At 48.5% G+C, this 19,846-nt stretch overlaps 8 protein-coding genes across 8 annotated transcripts; 5 read left to right on the top strand and 3 right to left on the bottom strand.

The window, feature by feature from the left end:
- Nucleotides 1-843: 843 nt before the first annotated feature.
- N7484_005796 (glycoside hydrolase family 28 protein) lies at nt 844-2,528 on the top strand (the record flags this gene model as incomplete). The annotated part of the gene is made up of 4 exons (XM_057116215.1): nt 844-1,098; nt 1,154-1,537; nt 1,587-1,732; nt 1,787-2,528. The coding sequence occupies 4 exons, from the start codon at nt 844-846 to the stop codon at nt 2,526-2,528; spliced, it is 1,527 nt and encodes a 508-aa protein (XP_056972098.1).
- Nucleotides 2,529-3,059: 531 nt separating this feature from the next.
- Nucleotides 3,060-4,364, bottom strand: N7484_005795 (uncharacterized protein; the record flags this gene model as incomplete). The annotated part of the gene is made up of 1 exon (XM_057116214.1): nt 3,060-4,364. One exon carries the CDS (start codon nt 4,362-4,364, stop codon nt 3,060-3,062), a length of 1,305 nt encoding a protein of 434 aa, XP_056972097.1.
- Nucleotides 4,365-5,683: 1,319 nt separating this feature from the next.
- On the top strand, nt 5,684-7,314 carry N7484_005794 (uncharacterized protein; the record flags this gene model as incomplete). The annotated part of the gene is made up of 2 exons (XM_057116213.1): nt 5,684-6,370; nt 6,421-7,314. The coding sequence occupies 2 exons, from the start codon at nt 5,684-5,686 to the stop codon at nt 7,312-7,314; spliced, it is 1,581 nt and encodes a 526-aa protein (XP_056972096.1).
- Nucleotides 7,315-7,665: 351 nt separating this feature from the next.
- N7484_005793 (uncharacterized protein) lies at nt 7,666-9,649 on the bottom strand (the record flags this gene model as incomplete). The annotated part of the gene is made up of 7 exons (XM_057116212.1): nt 7,666-7,680; nt 7,737-7,814; nt 7,865-7,959; nt 8,026-8,340; nt 8,398-8,547; nt 8,605-9,039; nt 9,091-9,649. 7 exons carry the CDS (start codon nt 9,647-9,649, stop codon nt 7,666-7,668), a joined length of 1,647 nt encoding a protein of 548 aa, XP_056972095.1.
- A 1,475-nt stretch (nt 9,650-11,124) lies between these two features.
- On the top strand, nt 11,125-13,495 carry N7484_005792 (transcription factor domain-containing protein; the record flags this gene model as incomplete). The annotated part of the gene is made up of 3 exons (XM_057116211.1): nt 11,125-11,206; nt 11,258-11,312; nt 11,362-13,495. 3 exons carry the CDS (start codon nt 11,125-11,127, stop codon nt 13,493-13,495), a joined length of 2,271 nt encoding a protein of 756 aa, XP_056972094.1.
- Nucleotides 13,496-13,860: 365 nt separating this feature from the next.
- N7484_005791 (O-methyltransferase) lies at nt 13,861-14,624 on the top strand (the record flags this gene model as incomplete). Its single annotated transcript, XM_057116210.1, has 2 exons — nt 13,861-14,344; nt 14,425-14,624. The coding sequence occupies 2 exons, from the start codon at nt 13,861-13,863 to the stop codon at nt 14,622-14,624; spliced, it is 684 nt and encodes a 227-aa protein (XP_056972093.1).
- Nucleotides 14,625-15,496: 872 nt separating this feature from the next.
- Nucleotides 15,497-16,633, top strand: N7484_005790 (putative cell wall organization protein/glutathione transferase (Gto3); the record flags this gene model as incomplete). Its single annotated transcript, XM_057116209.1, has 3 exons — nt 15,497-15,892; nt 15,951-16,415; nt 16,472-16,633. The coding sequence occupies 3 exons, from the start codon at nt 15,497-15,499 to the stop codon at nt 16,631-16,633; spliced, it is 1,023 nt and encodes a 340-aa protein (XP_056972092.1).
- Nucleotides 16,634-17,208: 575 nt separating this feature from the next.
- N7484_005789 (PAS-associated C-terminal) lies at nt 17,209-19,208 on the bottom strand (the record flags this gene model as incomplete). Its single annotated transcript, XM_057116208.1, has 5 exons — nt 17,209-17,541; nt 17,596-18,025; nt 18,080-18,230; nt 18,282-18,982; nt 19,039-19,208. The coding sequence occupies 5 exons, from the start codon at nt 19,206-19,208 to the stop codon at nt 17,209-17,211; spliced, it is 1,785 nt and encodes a 594-aa protein (XP_056972091.1).
- Nucleotides 19,209-19,846: the final 638 nt, after the last annotated feature.

Here is a 19,846-nt window from a genome sequence, read left to right as displayed (position 1 = left end):
AGACCCAAAAGTCAATTGTATATTCATTCCAATGATCTAAGTCCTCATCCTCTCGTACACGGCGACGCGTCCACTCGTATTCGGCATCGGCAAGACCGCTAATAAACAGCCACACCGTTCTCACGGTCCATGCGAATCCCCACCCTATATCCACTTTCTGATGAAAAAGTCCTCGGTAATCATGTTCCTGCAGCACAAAGTGGGTCCCATGGTTGTCAATGGTTTCGGGTCAAGTTCCTAAGAAGTTTGGCTGTTGTTTCACCGATCATTAGCCTCGAGCTAGAGCTCCAAAGTCTTAAATTTTCTTGGCTCGCTTGGCATTAAGACTCACCACCGAAACGCCACCATTGACATCCCCCATCAACGTGAAACGCCCGGCCCCTGGTAGCTTGGTGCCACCGGACAATCTACCGGTGGAAAATATCAGTGTGCTCGAGTCGGTACCTTTTACCTGACCTGTTTAGGCCTAGAGCCTCCATTTAGCCAAAGTAACGTAGTTCTGACATATGAAACGACTCAGCCATGCTTTAAAAAGCGCCAGGGGCTGACGAGCTCATTAGTGGATTTTTCATGGACTCGAATCAGCGAAGTTTTGCCGGACACGCCTTGCATCTAGCCTGACCTTCTTCGGCAAATGGACCCAGTTCATGATGTAGCGTTTGAACTAAATTATTCCCCTGGATGTGGGTGTGTACGTATAAGAATCTTGAGGTTTCTCGTAGCTGCGCTTCTCGACTTTCATCCATATCATTCTTTTTTGTTTTGTCATTCACTTATTCATTCTTTTCATCCATTCTTTTCATCCATTCTTTTCATCCATTCTTTTCATCCATTCTTTTCACTATGCGCAGCGCGCTAGTTCTTTCTTTCCTTCCGGTGCTAGTCTTGGGATGTAACAATCCCGCTAGTCATGCCTGTCCTTCTGCGTACACTGCCTCTCGAGCCGAGGCTGCTGCTTTCTGTGCTACTTTCACAGCTAGCTCTGTGACTGCCACTACCGGGCTTCCTAGCTTTGCTTCTGCCTGTGATTACAATGTGAAGCACATGTCGAGCGCATGCAGCTGTCTCGACACTGCCTGGGCGACTGATTCGGCTAGTGTAAGCATTCTTGGTTTTACATAAATGGCTTTGGCAGCTAACTAACTATTCATAGGCGTCCGAGCCTACCACTGTTGCCGCTGTGACTACTAGCACTGCTGCTGTTGTGCCTGCTGCGACTAGCGCTTCGAGCTCGCCAACTACCTTCGTGACAGCTACCCGGGCTGCCTCTTCTACCTCCAGCTCCGCCGAGGTTGAGGTCCCTAGCACCACCGCGGCACCTGTTGTCGTGTCTACTGCCGCGGCCGTCGTGGCTTCTTCTTCCGAGGCTGCTGTCGTTACTGGATCTGCCTGTGTTGTCAGCGAATATGCTTCGCTCTCCTCTGCTGTCGCGTCTTGCACTAACATTGTGCTGTCCGACTTCTATGCACCTGCTTCTAGCACCATTGACCTGTCGAGTCTTCAGACCGGTGCTGCTGTTACCTTTGCTGGTACTACCGTACGTTCTATCCTCTTTCTTCGCGCGACTAAATATTAACAGACGGCAGACCTTCGGAGACACCTTCGACGATGACTTTGACCCCATCGTTATCTCTGGAACCAACCTCACCATTACCGGTGCTGATGGTCACGTAATTGAGGGTAACGGCGAGGCCTACTGGGATGGTGAAGGATCCAACGGCGGACAGGACAAGTGAGTAATGAGCCAACCGCCCCCAAAACGAACAAAGTAGCTAAATCCATACAGGCCCGACCACTTCATTGTCGTTAAGGATGTCTACTACTCCGAGATCACCAACCTCAACATCGTCAACTGGCCCGTTCACTGCTTCCAGATCGAAGATTCCGAGCACCTCACCATCTCCGGCCTCCTTTTGAACAACACCGCCGGAGACGCCGCCAACTCCGCCTCCGACGGCGACCCAGCCGCCCACAACAGCGACGGTTTCGATATCTCCAAGAGCACATACGTTACTGTCGAGAACACTGTCGTCTACAACCAAGATGACTGTGTCGCTGTCACCAGTGGTTCCAACATCGTCATCGACAACCTCTACTGCTCCGGCGGTCACGGTCTCAGCATCGGCTCCATCGGTGGAAAGAGCGACAACGTCGTCGATACCGTGACCTTCAAGAACTCCCAGGTTGTTGACAGCGAGAACGGCTGCCGTATTAAGAGCAACGCCGATACCACTGGCAGTGTTACCAACATTGTCTACCAGAACATCACCATGTCTGGCATCTCTGACTATGGTATTGATATCCAGCAGGACTACTTGAACGGTGGCGCTACTGGTGACCCTACCAACGGTGTGACTATCTCCAGTGTCTCGTTCATCGATGTCACTGGTACTGCTACCGATGATGGTATGGATTACTACATCCTCTGTGGCAGTGACAGCTGCTCTGACTTCTCTTTCTCTGGGGTTTCCATCACTGGAGGTGGTGAGACTAGCAGCTGTAACTACCCTTCTAGCGGCTGCCCCTAAGCTTCTTGAAAACAATTCAAGATTTTCGGCACCACAGCCACAGTGCTTGGTTTCAAGCTTGTTTTTTATAAATATGGACTTGTATTTTATAGTGGCTGTTGAACGGCGAATATTATAGACTCATGTCCGAAATTTCAGTATTGCTTTGTTTTTATCCGTAAAATATTTCCTCAAGGACGTCGATAGCCGTATAGGTGCCATCAGAATATGTGTAGACTTGTCCGTAAGGACCTCAACTCTCAAATACTCAAGTATCAATTTCACTGCCACTCCATCAAGAGAAGGTTACTGATAGATTCCTGTCGACAGACCCACACTACAGCTTTGCGACTCTCTCGAGGAGGCTAGCTTATATTGTTTAGAGGTTTGATAAGGTAATGTTTGGTAAAGAATATTTTCTGATCAATTAAAATCCCGAGATTGGAGCTTTATGTTCTCCGAAAAGTTGCAGTGAATCTTTAGAGTAAGTGGTAATAACCAAGCCCGAAATTAAACGATCTGGACGATTTAGATGAGGCACAGACTTGTCACTTAGACAATCTCGCCTTTGACAAGTTCTAAAGCAGCTTCGACCAGATAAAGGCTTCCCGTAACCAGGATTTGCGCCCCCGAACCAATCTTCTTAACCTGATCGATGCTATCTCCGACACTATCAGCCTTATAGATGGCACTGGAGGGCCAATTTGTTTTCCAGAGCTGAACGAAACCTTCCATTCGTGCATCTGCAGTGGTGAAATGATCATATTCAATATTTTTGACAAATATGACGTGCTGGACCGGCGTCTGTAGATATTTACCCAGCGTTTGTAGTATCTTGGACCAGTCACGCTTCCGCTCCGGTGAAAAATGAGCAAAAATGAGAACTCGAGTAGATCTGCTATTATTAGTATACTGGCTGGCATTAACACAGTGAACATACTTAGCATTGACCACTCGCTCATACCACTTTCCAACGACTTCCATGCTCATTTCGTTGTGTGCTCCATCCATATACCAAGTGCAGCCACCCGATTCGACGACATCGAAGCGCCCAGGCCAACGACACTTCTCAATCCCAGCCTGAACGTCTCGCTCATCGAGCGAGTGACCACTCATTTGGAGAAAGTGATGAGCGATCTGCGTGGCTAGTGCACAATTTTCTCGCTGTTCGGGCAAGATGCTTTCGAAGGCGATGTCGGTGACGAATTGGATTAATGCGCCCTTGACATCTTTGATAAAGTGTAGCGATGCACCGAGTTCCTTCTCCCGTCGCCTCATTTCATCTTCAGCTTCTGGAACCTGTGGGACGGAAAGTGCAATAACCCCGTTCTTGAAGATCCCACTCTTGTGCCAAGCGATATTCTGGATAGACCCCCCGAGATTATCAACATGGTCCAGACCAATCTTCGTAATGGCAGTGATGACAGGATGTTCAACAAAATTGGTCGCATCAAACTGGCCACCATGGTGGACCTCACAAATGACAACATCAGCACCTTCTTTGATGAAAGTGTGGAACGATAAGATAGCCATCATCTGGAGTAACCCAGGGATCTTGATATCAGGAGACGGCCTATCAGGGTCGATAGATAGCCCGGTACATACTTCACCGAAGCGCTGCATGAACATATCCACTGATAGCGGATTTGAATCAATTCGTATCCTATTTTGCGGCCACAGACTCGGCGAAGTATAAAGTCCAATTTTCCGCGATATTCCATTTCTTCTTGCGTGTTCCCGCAGGATACTATCCACATAGGCACATGTGCTGCCTTTGCCTTTTGTTCCGGTGACGTGGATGACATTCAAGTTATCAATGTCTTGAGCCTGTTCTTGGTTATCGGATTTCGGGTACATGTTTAGCGTTCAAACACATACTGTATGTCCAAGCAATAGTAGCCATTCTTTCATGCCCTCAATAGGAGGCGATCCTTTGAGTGCTAAGCCGTTTGGAGCCCTTGGGAATCCCGAAGAGGGGGTCGAGTTGGTGGGGAATTTGCGTCGGAATTTCTTAACATAATCTATAGTGCTGCGTCTGTTAGACTCGGAGTTTTTCGCTTCAATATGAAAAACAAACTTTAGATTCATGTTTAATTTTCGAATTCACAGCTGGCCTTCTTGTCCAATGTGGCTATGACGTGGAATCAGGACTCGCGCCGCCCCTCATGGACAATGCAGTGTAGAGCGCTAGGTGTCTACAGCTCAGTGGGGTCCCACTGAGATCTCAGTAGGGTGTGGGTGGCGGTCTCTACACTTGTTGGTGCCCGAGGATTAAGGCACCAAACCGTGATCTGGTAAAAATCCGAATAAAAGCAGACTCGAAGAGAGACACAATGCATAACTACTCAATTGATACACTTGTTTTGTTTTCTCACTTGATACTGCCCACATATTGCAGCAGTGAGGTGACGAGACTTTCTTCCGCTCGATGCGTTCATTCTGGCTTCCAAGGTTCGCATCCCCTCTTCACAGTATACTTCCCTACTACTTGGGATTCCGACTACTTTGTTCCCCGATATCCATGAATTTTCACATAAGCTCAGAGCTACTAGAGCACCAGATTCCTTATGCACTAAATTTCATTTTTTCTTTTCGTATATAACGATCAGTTCCGTAAGTGGCACCGCCGCACGTGACCGTGTCTCGAACGCGTCGCCGCAGAGGGAAAGCCGAAGGCGACATTTTGACTTCCGCTTCAGCGATTCCGGAGGAAATCTCAGTATTTGACTCCTACTATTCTTTTTCGCTTAAATCTATAACCCCAGATTCGTTCTTGACTTCAAGTGCGCCTAGCCACCCCGGATATCTGTTTCGGTGCCAGTGGAAAGGCTGCCAGTTGACCGTTTTCCTCGTGGACAACCCTGCGCGTTCAGGTCGATCGCCACTGGATTGGGCAGATGCTCCTAGTACCCGCATCAGCATCACTGCACACACCCGCCTCGAAGTTATTCAGATCCTGACCGTCTCTCTGGTATATCCCTGGTCGCTTCACGTCGGACATTCCCGGTATTCCGTCTCTATGCGGTGATTCGGCGCAAGTTACTTAGGTCTTGTGTGTTTAGATCCCCTCGTGGCCGCGTAATTTCGCAATTGCTGCATGGTCGCGTGGTAGCCGCCTTTGGTTTCCTCATTGTTCATTTTGCCAGACCTGTCCCCTTACATCCTGCTGCTCGACCATGAATGACCTTCAACATGCCCCGTCTAGTCGCGGGGTTCCGCATGTGGAGGCCAGTGCGAACACCGGATCTGTGAACACTTCAACATCACGAGCGCCAGGAGCCCCAACTCGCACGGAACAAATTCAGGTTCCTCGGTCTCCTCAACCATTATCTCTGCATATAGACGGGTTGAACGCCCAAATTCATGACAAGACCAGCGCCTTCCCACAATATGTTGAGTCCTCGGAACGCGATAGCGATACATCTGCTGATGCTCGTCGGCCGGAGCCACAATCCGCGAGCACCTTCACAGACTCGTTGTCCAGTCTTCCCTCCTCCTCGATGAACGATTCAAGTCAATCTATCAAAATTGAAAACTCTCAGTCCTCTACCGATGATGCACAAACCCCAAAGACATACTCGGACTCTCAAGACCAATTATCTGTGAATGGAAATGGGTCAACTGACGGCTATACTTCGGAGAAGAAGAGTAATGGCTCCATGTCTCCGCCGCAGTCACAAAATCATCCGATTTCGCGGCCAGGAAACGGAGTACACTTTGCTCTGGGACATAAGAGGACAGCCACTGGGGATATCAAACCCATATCAAGTCTTGCGCAGCCTCAAACTTTCGACGCCCAAGGGGCCCTCCGAAGGCGGTCGAAGAGCACAGGCTCGCCGGCTCATGGAAATAGAATCGCACAGGTAACAATGCCCTTATGCTTGTTTCGAACACGATATTAATGCGCGCCCAGCTGTCTGTCCACATTCGTACTCGCCTATCATATGCTGCGGCCAAGATTGAAAAGTCTCGACAGGCGCGTGACAATAATACTCAACTTGCCATTCAAGGATTAGAAAGTTTGTCATCAGCGACTCCAACATCAAACGGTGCAATGCAAGGCTTGACCCCAACATCTCATCCACAGCCTTCATCATCAACACCCACGCCTCGCAATTTCCCCTCACATCATCGTTCTCGTTCAGCCATCTCATCTGGCAAACTTCTTCATATCCCCAAACTAGCGCCTCCCGTTGATATTATATCATCCACCGGGGATACACGCCGGCGCAGACCTAATCCAAATACAACTACAAAACCATATGAGCGCAGCCCTTATGCCCGTCATCATCGACGGCACAATTCAGTCCAGGAACCCTCCCTTGCCAAAACGTTAGGGTCGCCACCAGCATTGGGACCAGGAAATTCACATGTTCCACCTTCTGCACGCATGCCGCTATCAGCACAGCACGAGGTCTATAGATCTCGCACCCATTCTCAAAGCACAGCGATGGAACAAGACGCAATTGAGACACTCATGTTCATGTCCAGTCCGGAGAATTCTGGATATCGCTCCAGTCCACGTCCTTTACAGCCGCCCGCCTCGCAGCTCAGTCTAAATGAGTCAATCCACTCGCTCTCGAACGGCGTGGCAAGTGATTATCATAGCCAAAGCTCATTAAGCGAAAAGTCCCATAATGGCCGTAGCTTTGAGCTCAGGCCTTCAGGCTCCGGGCTGGAATCTCACGCAGGAGACGAAATCGATCGTATATTGGATCAAATGGAAAGTGACAGTGAGGATGATGAGCGATATGCCTCACACCGCCCTCGACCTCGCCTACAGGCTTCCCACTTCCCGAGAACCTAATTTACACCCCAGGGAAAGAGGGTAGCACGGAATCCATTCTTGCAGGAGACTAGCTTTGCATTGCATCGGTCTCTATGGATCAAAATCATTATCATTATGTTCTAGTAGATACGGCTCAAGCACATGAATTCATGAGAGCATCTGTAGGGGAATAGCATCCTGCATTGATATCCTATCACGTGCTTTTTGAATCTTTGAAGCCTAATATATCATATTTGGGTGTAATGAAGTTATTATTTTCATGAACGCATTAATGCCACATTGACGCTGCATGCTTCATGGATCCGATCATCATCTAAATTAATCTATGTCTATTTCCGAAAATCTATTTTTTTAAGGAACAACTTATGTTCACTTATTCAACTCCTACGGGGTCTGGGTTAGCCAATGTCCAATACTATCGTTTCCAATGAAGAACTTACACTAGCCATCTTGCTGCGGGCTCGAATCCTCGGTCCGTAGAAAGCCAAGATCCAAGGCACGAGTGTAAGGACAAGTCCCTAATCCATCATTAGCAACAAGCTGACATCAAACACAAACTCGAACTTACAATTCCACCCAGCAGACTAGATGCCTCGGGGTATCCAAGGTTCGTAAACATAGCAGCCGTAACTAATGGGAAGACACCACCAAGTAGGTTCCGGCCTAACAACCAACATTAGTCTGGAAACCCAAAGACACAGACACTTCAGCTTGGAACTGGAAACTTACAGCAAGACTGCGCCGCAATCGCCGAGCTGGCGTATCGGTGGTACGTATCCGCGAGATAATTGAATGTCGCAAGGTAGATGGAAAAGATACCCATGCCCGCACATCCGACAGCAAGAGTCGGCACGATCCAAGGTACCGATGGGTAAGAAGTCCAGCCGAACCAGAATAGACCGATTGGGAGGAGGATGGATTCAATGCAGACGTAGTAGAGTCGGCCTTCGGCTGATGAGGGAATTTTTCCTCTTCCGATTACTGCGCCAATTTTTTCGTGATAGATGCTGATTATGGTGATGATAATGACACCGACGCAGAGGGCTGGCTTTGTTAGATATCTCTCTTTTATTTGAGGTTGATTTGGGGATGGTTGCTTACAAGTAAAGACGGCACCGGTTTGTTCGACGTTGAAGTGGTGGTTTGTTTCGAAGACCAGAGGGATGGAGCTGAATTGGAGGTAGAGCGTAGCCCAGCTGAAGGATACCCACAAAGAGAAAAAGAAGACCACGGGCTCGGTGAAGAGCATGTCTGAGGAAAGTAATATTAGTGCACAGATCTATTAGATTGGTATGATTCAAGACTCACGGAAAGGCCGATACAGCGAAATTTGAACTGCAGTTAGCAATGAAGTGCGCTGCTCATCGCTCTCCACTTTCCATCGAATCCGTCGGATGTTCTTCTCCGTGGGCTGCTCCTCGGAAAATGTGATCACGCCGACATGACCGGCCTCCTCGAGTTTTTCGTAATATTTGTTCAAGGCGTTGGCTTTGCGGCTTAGAATGACACTTCCGCGTGTCTCTTTGAAGAAGAAATAAATGATAACTACGAAGACACTGGAGACGATCGCGTGCGAGTAGTAGATCCAGCGCCAGGTGGTGTGGGTGACGACAGCACCTGCTAGCATAGGTGCCAGACCGGTTCCGAACAAGGCAGCGCCGGAGAAGAGCGCCATGGGAGTGTTTCGGTCGTGTGCATGGAAAATGTCACTGATCACCCCGCCGACCATAGTCGAGAATGTCGCTGGAATCTGTTAGTGTTGCGTTCATACTAACAAGCCAAGGGAAAACATACAGGAGCTACATCCTTGGAAGAAACGGGCGACCAGCAACCCGGCGAACGAGTTCGTTCCTCCACATCCAATCAGACAAGCTGCAAAACTACCGTCAGTGTCATCCTTCATAATCATGATTTCAAAATACATACCAACAAAGATAATGCCGCTAGCAACAAAAATGGGCCGGCGACCGTTGATTTCCGAAAATGGAGCCAGAGCCATAGGTGCAAGTGCAAACCCGATACAGAAGATCGTGATACTGAGGTTATAAACCACAGAGCTGATTCCCCATTCCTTACACAATTCGCTCGATGCCGGACTAACCTCTCCAGCGGAGTAACCAGCCAGCGCAGTAACCGCACAAGCAATCCAAGTCATCATCCATTTGCGCCACTTCGGCCACAGAAAAGGCGAAGTGTACTTTTCCAAGCTCGGCGCCTCAGGTGGTGCAGATTGACCCGCAGCTGGGGGTAAAGTAATGCATGGGGTAGGTAGCGGGGTCTCCAGCTCAAGGTAGAGATATTCAATTTCATTCGACTCCGCTAAGGAGTCGGGACTGGGTTCGCGTCTGTCCATGGCGACGACAGACCCAGTTTTGGTGAGGCCGGAGGCTTCAAGAGCCATATATACTGTGAAATATGGACTGGGGGACGTTTGTCTTTGGGTGAACCTCCTCACTTTGACAGGTCTAAAATTGGGATCAGACCTTATATAAATAAGCGTGGGTCGAAAGAGTCATGAAAAATAAAATTGGAGAAGCCGTTTCTCCAATTCTGGGCCCGGACAGAGTTGTTTGCTTCTTATTCTTTGGCACTTTTACTGGTGGGATATGTGTTATGGAGAGAAAGGAGCTGTGCTGATTTGTTCCCTGCACGTTTCTGACTGCTATTAGATTATTTGAGAGTGGGCATGTCAATCATTTGGCAGGGAATCTGTTTAGCCAAAGCTATTGCCGTTAGCGTATTTGACTTTTCATTATTAATGATAAGAGACGGATTCTCCACTTCGATGGCGATCTCCAATTTGGAGAACTTCGGGGTTTTTCCTGGGGTAATTCCGAGAACACCGAGACCTCGAATCTCGAGTCTTTACTGTCCAATAATTATGTTAGATCATGATGACGAGTCACATTTGTCAACCGTGGACTCATTCGAGAACTTCGTAGTCAAAACAATGGTATTCTCCAGGGAAGCATATGCGAAGGGTTAGAATGGTCTGGAATCTTTATCATGTTCAACCCCGCTCTATACTTTATGCAGCTATACAGGAGTCTCTTGATGACCTTACAAAAACCTCCAAACCTCGCTCTTGGTGTCACCAAATTGCGTTAAAGACTATACACTGGAAAAGTTGAGGAGCAAGACGTCATCATGGCCGCTTTGCCGGATGGTGCCTAGGGAATAGCTTTCCAAGGTTCGCGACCAGTGTGGCAATAAGCTTGCTGGATAGCTTCCCTCCTTTTAAAAAATAGCCCTCATGATTGGCATCAGCAGCGGCTTACTAGTTAGTACAGTGACGAGAGATTCAGGCGCAACGAGGAGATAAACGTTAGCTTGAGTAGACTAGCAATGCCATTCTAAAAATCAGAGATTCTTCGTCGAAAATACAAGCAACCACAACAAAGCATCGACAGGGTATTGATAACTAAACTTTTTCATGACTCAAGAGGCCGTGCTAAATTCTGCTCAAGACTCTGTCAAAGAAAGACACCATATTACTCCTTGTTATAGCAGTCCTTATAGAGGACCAGCGCGCGTCATCAGGTGACCTGTGATCCATCGGGTCAGGTGACCTCACTTGTATTGTAGAGTTCTCCAACTATGCAATACAGTAGCTTGTCCCTTTGATCAACCAATGCGCTGCTCATCAAATCATTTCATTTGCCTTCTATATGCTGTGTTCCAAAGAGCGACTATTAAAGCAGAGCTGGCAAATGTGTACACGCCACTGGTGAAATGTTACATTGACATCATGTAGCCGGAGTTAATCGGTATCTCCCCGGCTTCAAGATCAAACCCCTCTCCACCCGCTTAACGTCACACCTTGAAGCTATGGACGGCAAGCCCTATCAATGTCAGCGATGCTCCAGATCATTTGCTCGTCTGGAGCATCTCCAACGCCATGATCGGTCCCGTACGGATACTTCTCCAATTCGGTTCTACATTCGTACTAACACCTAGCCAGATACCAAGGAAAAACCCTATGCCTGTGCACAATGCCCTAAGGCCTTCACTCGAAAGTATGTTACATCATTCTAGTGTGATGCATGTATCTCTAACTTGACATAGAGACTTGCTCGCACGCCATGACAGACTCGCCCATCAACCGGGGGCGAGCCCCGCGAGCCATCAAACAATATCGCCGTCTCCGGCTCGGTCAAATTTAGATGGCCTAGATGCTCTAGCATCAGTTGTGACAGATCATGCACATTCCAATCGTTCAATGTCAGGGCGAAGCGACCAGTATCCGGATTCCATGTCCGTAGACCGAAGTTCAATGATTGGCCCTCAGTTATCCAATTCGCAACAATCCCCAACAAAGCAAACTGGCGCCCCGCCTCTGCAGGGATCCGAATTTGGATACCCGATGGGCGGTTTTTCAGCGGGGGCTTACGAAGATAATGACTTTACTTCTTTCCTAGACAGTGTTCCCCTGCCTAGCCATCCGTTCTCGCCGGCGTTCCAGCCGCTTCCCTTGTTTCCACCCTTGCAATATTCCCCCGTCGCGGAGTTTGAACAGACCTCCGATAGGGGCCCACCTACAGAGCCAGCTTCCACGCCACGAAGCTCGGTACTACCGCGTCATGATGCACAGCTACCATCTCTTCAGCCCGAGGGGTATCAGTCCCCGGCCAACAAGGCACGACAACCCACAGGGTTCCTGCCTGTGACAGCACAGTGTCGAGAGAAGATTCTTTACCGGTTAGCGGACTATTCCAATGTGGTCCCCGATCCATCCCTTCCCTCTCGCCATGCCTTATCTCGATGTTTGACCGGTTACCTAATGGGATACCACGATCACTATCCAATTGTGCACAAGCCAACTCTCGATATCGAGTCTATGCCTGTCACCCTGTTTCTATCCATGGCTGCGCTAGGCGCACGCTATTGTCGTGAACCAGATACCAGTATGCGCCTGTATCAAATAGCTAAACCAGTCACTCTGGAGCACGTCCGACGGACGTTCCAGTCAGGCAAGCTACCGGAACCAGATGCGAACAGTGTTGATATGCTTGAAACAATCCAGTCTCTGCTGTTCTTAATATCTGTTTCATCCTGGTTCCTAAATGACCCACCATACTACGAGGCATTGTCCATTCGAAGCACAATGGGCGCCCTGGTGCGGAAAGGGGGCCTCAACCGGCTTCCCGAACAGGATGGAACCTGGGCAAGCTGGATTTTCCGCGAGCAAGTCAAGCGTATAAAGCTTATTGTCTTCTGCTTTTTCAATATTCACACTATTGTCTTCGATATTCCTCCGGTCATCCTCACGGAAGAGATGTTTCTGGACCTGCCATGTACAGAGAGGGAATGGCAGGCATCTAGCCCCGAGCTCTGGCAATTAGCCCGCAGTCAAAGTCCCGGAGAACCCAAGTTTCAGGATGCATTAGCCGCGCTATTCAACCCTCACAGCGATATGGAACGCTTCTCGTCTCTTGGTGGATATGTGCTTATCCATGCATTGCTGCAAGACATATGGCTGATGACTAAAACGAGCCGCCTGTGTGTTTCGCGTTTTAACAACCGTCTCAACTCAGCCATCGCACCAACATCGGCACTAATTGTATTTGAGCAAGCTCTTGAACGATGGTGTCAGTTCTGGGAACGCAATCAGGAGTCATCAATCGATCCACTCAGTCCTCATGGACCTCTATCATTCACGTCAGCAGCATTACTACGGCTAGCATACATTCGACTAAGTGCCGATTGTGGATCCACCCGGCAACTTCAATCCTGGGACTCCGTTCAAATAGCCAGGAGCTTGAAAGAAAATCTCGCCGTGCAGCGTGGCGACCGCCTCACACGGGCAGCATTGCATTGTGCTCACGCACTCAGCACGCCAGTCAAACTAGGCATCGGATACGTGGCCCACTCCCAGGTCGCACTGTGGTCAAACCAGCACGCCCTATGCTCGCTTGAATGTGCTGTCGTACTTGCCAAGTGGCTTGAAGCAGTAACGGGACCGGATCCTGACCCCGTTCTGACGGAACAGGAGATCCGCTTACGGGACTTTGTGCTCGAAATGGTTATGGAGGTGCAGCATGGTGTTTCCCGTGAGTGGCTCTTGGCCACTAATACCAGGCTTAGTGCGGCAGTGACCCGCCTTTGGGCGCGCCTTTTCACGGCGGATTATATCTGGGAAATGGTTAATTTGATTGGGAGGTCACTAAACAGTTATGCGGATTTATTGGAAGGGACATGATGGATCAATTGTAACTATAATCTGATCAGATAATGTATAAGCCATAATAATCACTTTCTCTACAATGGTCAAGGAAAAAGCCGGTACGCGAAAGCTAGATGTACTCCAACTTAGTCTGTCAGCCCTGGAGAACGTATTAACAAGAATCAATTGGAGAAGCTCCGAGCGGCTCGGATTTTGCAGTTCCGAGGCCACACTCGTACAACATTAAACGTGGGGAATCAGTCAAGTGGAACTTCTTCTGACTCACGTCTATATCTGTACCCGCAGTATCCGCAACTTACATAATTATAACTGATCTTATTTATATTCGTCGAGAACTCGCATTCTTCAAGGCTCAAATCAACTGAACTTGAATCCCCGTCATGGCTCCTCCAACCCCTCTTACAGCTACCCCACATCTCCTCGCCTTCCTAAAGGACCTCCACTCTCAATCCCTGAACCAGGAAGCCAAAATAGAATGGTCCTCCCTTCCAGGCCAAACAACCAATGAATACGACAATATCATGCGTGACAAGTTCATTGCCTTGGACCAGGATAAATGTGAATTGATCTACCACATCCTGCGCAGCATTAACGCAACGACAATCGTCGAAGCAGGAACCAGTTTCGGCGTTAGCACCATATACCTCGCGCTTGCTGCAGCTCAGAATTCTGCACGTGGAGCTGGAGCCAGTGCTGCGGGAAGGGTTATCGCTACCGAGAAGGAGCCTTCAAAGGCCGCTGTAGCGCAAAGGAACTGGCAGCAGGCTGGAGAGGAGATTCAAGGTGTGATTGATCTTCGCATTGGTGATCTGCGGGAGACCCTCGGCAAGGATCTGGGCACTGTGGACTTTTTGCTTCTGGATAGTATGTTCATCTCGTGCAAGCATATGATATGCGTATAAGGTTCCATTACTGGCTGGTGACAAAGGCTAATTGCTGTATAGTTTGGACACCCCTAGCTCTTCCTGCTTTGAAGCTGGTTGAGTCGCATTTCAGGCCTGGTGCTATGATTATCGCGGACAATACTGTGAAGGCTGCTGCGGGTTATGCGGAGTTGTTTGCTTATGTGGATGCGCCTGGTAGTCGGTTCCGCAGGGTTACAATGCCTTATGCTGGTGGCTTAGATATGATTGTGTATCAGTGAGCATGATGTAGAAAGTCATTAACTGCATAGCTGAACAGATTCTCACAAATAAAAAAGCAAAGAAGTCATTCAAGTCTTATAATTCTTAATCCTCGTCCCTAATGTTGACTTTCGCAATGGTCGCCCATGACTGATACCATGACCAAAGTGATATAGCAGATGGGATCAATCCATCTCTGCTGAGTCTGTGTCAGACCAATACGAAGGCCAGTATATTGTGGGGACATATGCAATGGTATGGTTACGTCAGTGCGCAGTATGACATGGCCACGATACTTCGGCTCCTTTTTTGAACAAATTAGGGATTATTCAGATCGTTATAGCTGAGCTTTGGATGTTTTAGCTTTTGAAAGCATTTTCATGCAGCAGTAGCAATCCAATCGAAGTCCAGTCAAACTCGTTTGTGCTTGGTATGATTTTCCAAGGCTTGAGTAGATGCTGTCTTTTTCTAAATAGCTTCAACTGCTCTACTTGCGCTCTATTTAACAATTTCTCATGTAAAAAACAGCATTCGTATCAATTGAAAGCCTTTTCAAGCTGAATTATTGGGCTCTTTTTTTACATGATGAGATCTCGGAAGCGTCATTCGGATTCAAGTGAATTACTTAATCGAAATCAAAACTTGAAAATGACAAGGACCTCACCATCATCACCTTGAGTAGCTGTTCTTTGTCACATCTCATTTCCCAAGTTCCTTTCCTTGAACGAGATTGTGGAACAACGCGGAAAGTTTCCGGCTTACGAACACCAACAGAATCACGATTCATGTCACCCTCAGCACTCCAATGCATCGCGCCATTAGACTCTGTCGCCCTACATCATCTTTCTTCAATCTGAGCAAAATCTCAATTTCTTCTACCCAGCAACGTAAAATGTCGCAGGCACCCAGCATCCACAACCCCGCTACCGCTGACGGCTGGCATGGCGTCATCCCCAGCGCTCAATTCCCCGCCGAGAAAGGACGCTACCACCTCTACATTGGACTCTTCTGCCCCTTCGCCCACCGAGCCAATTTCGTCCGCCACTTGAAAGGTCTGACGGATTTCATCAAAGTCAGCATAGTCAAGCCTTATCCGAAAGGCGACGCGAACGGCTGGCCAGGATGGCGTCTCCCTGACTCAGATGACGAGTATCCTGGCGCAACAGTTGATCACCTCTTCGGAGAAGACTACTTACATAAAATTTATTTCCGCGCTGATCCGGACTATAAGGGTCGATACTCTGTTCCTCTATTGTGGGATACAAAGACCGGGACTGCTGTCTGCAATGTATTTACTTCACCTCTATTAAATCCCAAGATGGATTCAATACTAACGGTGGTGATAGGAAAGTGCTGAGCTTCTTCGCTGGCTCCCGACAGCCTTTAATGAGCTTCTTCCGCCAAAAATCGCCTCTATCGATCTTTACCCGTCTCACTTGCGAACCCAGATCGATGCCATCTCGACCTGGATGCAGTCGGATGTCAACACGGGCGTCTATAAAGCAGGATTTGCGCCCTCGCAAGAGATCTACGACAAAAATGTTGTCCCAGTCTTTGGCGCTTTGAACAAGCTCGAAAATATTGTTGCACAGCATGGTGGTCCGTTCGTGCTAGGAAAGGAGATGACAGAGCTGGATATTCGGTTGTATGCGACCCTGATCCGTTTCGATACGGTCTATGTCCAGCATTTCAAGTGCAATTTGGGTACCATTCGCCACGATTACCCTGTTTTGAATAATTGGTTGAAGGGGATGTACTGGGATGTTGAAGCGGCGAGGGCATCGACTAACTTTAAACATATCAAGGAAAACGTAGGTTGCTTGGTCATTTTTATTGTATTTGATGAGGGATGCTGATAATATCGCAGTATACCAAGAGTCATTCGGATGTCAACCCGAAAGCAATTACACCAATGGGTCCATTTCCTGATGTTGAGGAGGGCGTGGAGAGGGATTGGGCTAGGTTAACGCCGGGAGGTGTTAAACATCCTGCTGTGTTGGCTTATCAGAACACTTTACCTAATGTCTAGTGTTGTTTTCTGAGTGTATGAGACTTGGATTGCTCTTTAAATTCCCTGTAACCTTGAAGCCTAGGCAGGCATAAAAACTGGGATGATGCCTTTCCTGATTGTCTGTTCGTTGCAGCCCATTTCATTTAAATCCGCCGAACAATAAAGCGACTTGTGTCGCAGCTACAAAATGGCCCATGTCTCATGTTGCACAGTCTAAGGCATATGAGTACAGTAGACAATCCGGGTAAACCAATTATTTTTCTAGCATATCTCATAGGAAGGCAGGGAGTTGGGGGAAGCAGAAATCATTCCAAAGTTGCATGTACTCGGAAAGTACCCACCAAGGAACTTGTGGCTTCAAGAATTTAAGGTTCGAACTAAAAATCTTGATCGGACTTCATCTATAATTCCTGAGCAAATCACATTAGCGAGGTGTCCGTCCCGCCTAACAATTACAGTACACAGACCTTATCCTAATGGTCATTTAAATTGCGGAAGAATGATCAAATATGATATGCAGATGAAATTACCGTTAGAAATGCATCCCGTCAAAGCCCTAGTATATACAAGAAAACATTAGTCAATCAAGACTTTTACTGGGTTGTCGGCCAGTTCCCTTTCCACCGCACAAAGTGCTCCTCCTCATCATCCATGACCACAATCATCCAAACGCCGACCTCGCCATTATTCGCCAACAAAGGCGTACAGTGGATCCAGCGATGCCGGCCGGTCTCACTAAAGCGGGTGACCCACTTGATCCGGGCTGTGACACTACGTCCCTCCGTCATGGCCTGCACAATGCTATCCTTCTTTTCACCGGTATCTCCAATCCGTGATAAGAATGATGATTGGAGCATTCCCGGGATCTGTAGAGAGGGAGAGGTGAAGAGGACGCGGAGTGATGGGTATGGTCGGACGAGGAGGTACTAGATCTTTGATTAGCATACCGGTCAGGAATACCGGGGGAAGAATAAACAAACATTTTTATAAACGCCGGTCAAAGATCCACTGGGGTTTGCTGAGGGAGCGGACTGCTGAAACTCGCTGAGGCGTTTCTCTGCTTCATAATCAGGGCTGCCGGGTATGAATAGACGGCTATTTGTCGGGTTGACTTTTTCTTCAATGGGTTGGAAAAGATTGCCGCCGTAAGCATGGATGTTCTGTAACTCGCGCGGACTGAACAGTTCGCCCAGTTCTTGGAACTCAGATTTCGACTGTTGGGGTTCTTCTTCGCCGGCTTCTCTCCTCTCCTTCTGGGCTGTGAGAGCTTGTAGCGACTCCATCTGGGCGCCCTCCATAGCCAGACCGGAGACATCGACCTGGGCACCAATGAAGTATCGGACTTTGCCTTGGCTATCGCAGAGAGGAGCGCATTGAAGAAGGTTCATGAACGGTGAGCCGTCACGGCGACTGTTTTCCTTGTTTAGTTTTGGATGAGTAATGCGATTAATGATAGTAACTCACTAGTTGAGGAAAAGTTCCGAATGATGCCGACCAGCCTTCAATGCTTCTCGGATGCGCCTCACGCTGTTGGGGTTGGTTTTGGGTCCTTGCAAGAAGCGACAATTCCGTCCCAGTACGTAATCCATGCCATATTGTGTAGTGCGGTGGAATTCTATCATGAGTTAGCACACGATCACAAACATCTGCAACGTCAGATCTGTACCTCCAGATGCAAAAATAATCGGGTTATCTGGCCGCGACGGATCTGTCAAACAGAAAACCTCCGCTAGTGCATCGGCAGTCCCTTGGAACTTTTCCGGCAGGGTTCCACGAACGCGCTCTTCCACAACCTTGCTAGTAATGTTGATGCAGGTAGATGTAATGAAAGCCGGGAGCTCCTCTGCAGTAAGTGCATTCAACCCATCCTGCACACGAGCTTCAAGCGCAGGGTTTATGGTAAGCTCCACTGGCTGCTTTGCAGGCTCGATTCCAGTCGGAGGGAGAAGCACAGATAGTCTAATCAGCGAATTGGCGTATTCCAATGACTTCAATGCTTTGCTGGCATTGAGATAATACGTCAACACGGGAATTGATTTCGGCCGCTCGGTAAGCAGAAATTCTCGAAACCGTGCTAGGTAGCGTGGATTAGTGAGAATGGCTAGCATATGCTCTGATGAAAACATGGTATCCGCTTGGCGCTCAAGCGTGTGCAATGGGGGTTCGTCGCCCTCGTACGGAGCAACTAAATCAAAGGAACAGTCTTCGTCATTTTCGTCGACCGGATTAAATTCCTCGGCGCCATCATTTGGGTTCGTCGCTTGTAATAGAGGCAGCTCCTTGACATCGTTCACAGTATAATTGCGGCGTAATGTTCTTAATGAAGGCTGCGAGCGCAGATCGCTAGAATCATTGGGTGGAGTGGGACTGTCCCGGTCAGCGCAGCCGCGGAAAATATTTCCACAATGTTGTCACTTTCTCACCATTGCTTGGGCGTTTGTTCGCCATTTGTGGCATTGAGGCTTCCTTGAGCGCCGTTTTTGTACTGCGACTCTGGATATTCCGGGGTACAATCGTCGAGGACAATCGTGGGGGAGGTGAGCACCGATGCCGGCTTGTGCGGCCGGTCGTCTGGGATATCGGGAATATCCATCGTGTGAAATAATCTCAGGGACTTGTCCGACTCGACTGACACGACTGGCATATGCCTGAGGGCAGACCGCCCTTTAAGAAATTCACATAGCTACCGGCCATGGCCAGATCGTGGGCCTCCAAGCTAGGATCAGACTGGTTTATTGAACCCAATCCACGGTTCTCATCGAACCCGGCGAATAGATTGCATTTGATGCGGTGCAGCTGCTGACGATCTCCAAGATCGCAATTTTCGCCAAGTGGGCGATGGGCCCGATCGATCGGGCGATCGTCAGGTCCATGAGGTGCTGAGGGAAGAGATCAGGCGGCTTCATGGGCTATGATGCAATGCTCCAAGGCACCGCGATCATGTGGGTCCTGCCAGCTCTCGGGCAATAGGAAATCGACATCATAACCAAGAAAAAATGACAGATCGGCGGGGATCAAATCATTCCGGCACTTGAGAGCGTTGCCTCGGTCCCAAGGTTGGCGATCTCCACGTGGATATCTTTCTTTATTTGGAAATTTAATATCAGTCAAACGTCAAAAGTGAAGTTAATTCGCATAGCCAATTGTTGTCTAGGTGCGCCTTGGACAAGGGTGATAAAAGGCAACAGTGGAAAGGAGACCGCCCAAGTTGTGGATTGAATAATGGATCGT

The sequence above is a fragment of the Penicillium longicatenatum genome, assembly GCF_028827895.1.
Source record: "Penicillium longicatenatum strain IBT 33135 chromosome Unknown contig_3_segment0_segment0, whole genome shotgun sequence".
Classification (NCBI taxonomy): Eukaryota; Fungi; Ascomycota; class Eurotiomycetes; order Eurotiales; family Aspergillaceae; genus Penicillium; species Penicillium longicatenatum.
This window is presented reverse-complemented; position numbering and strand designations above follow the sequence as displayed.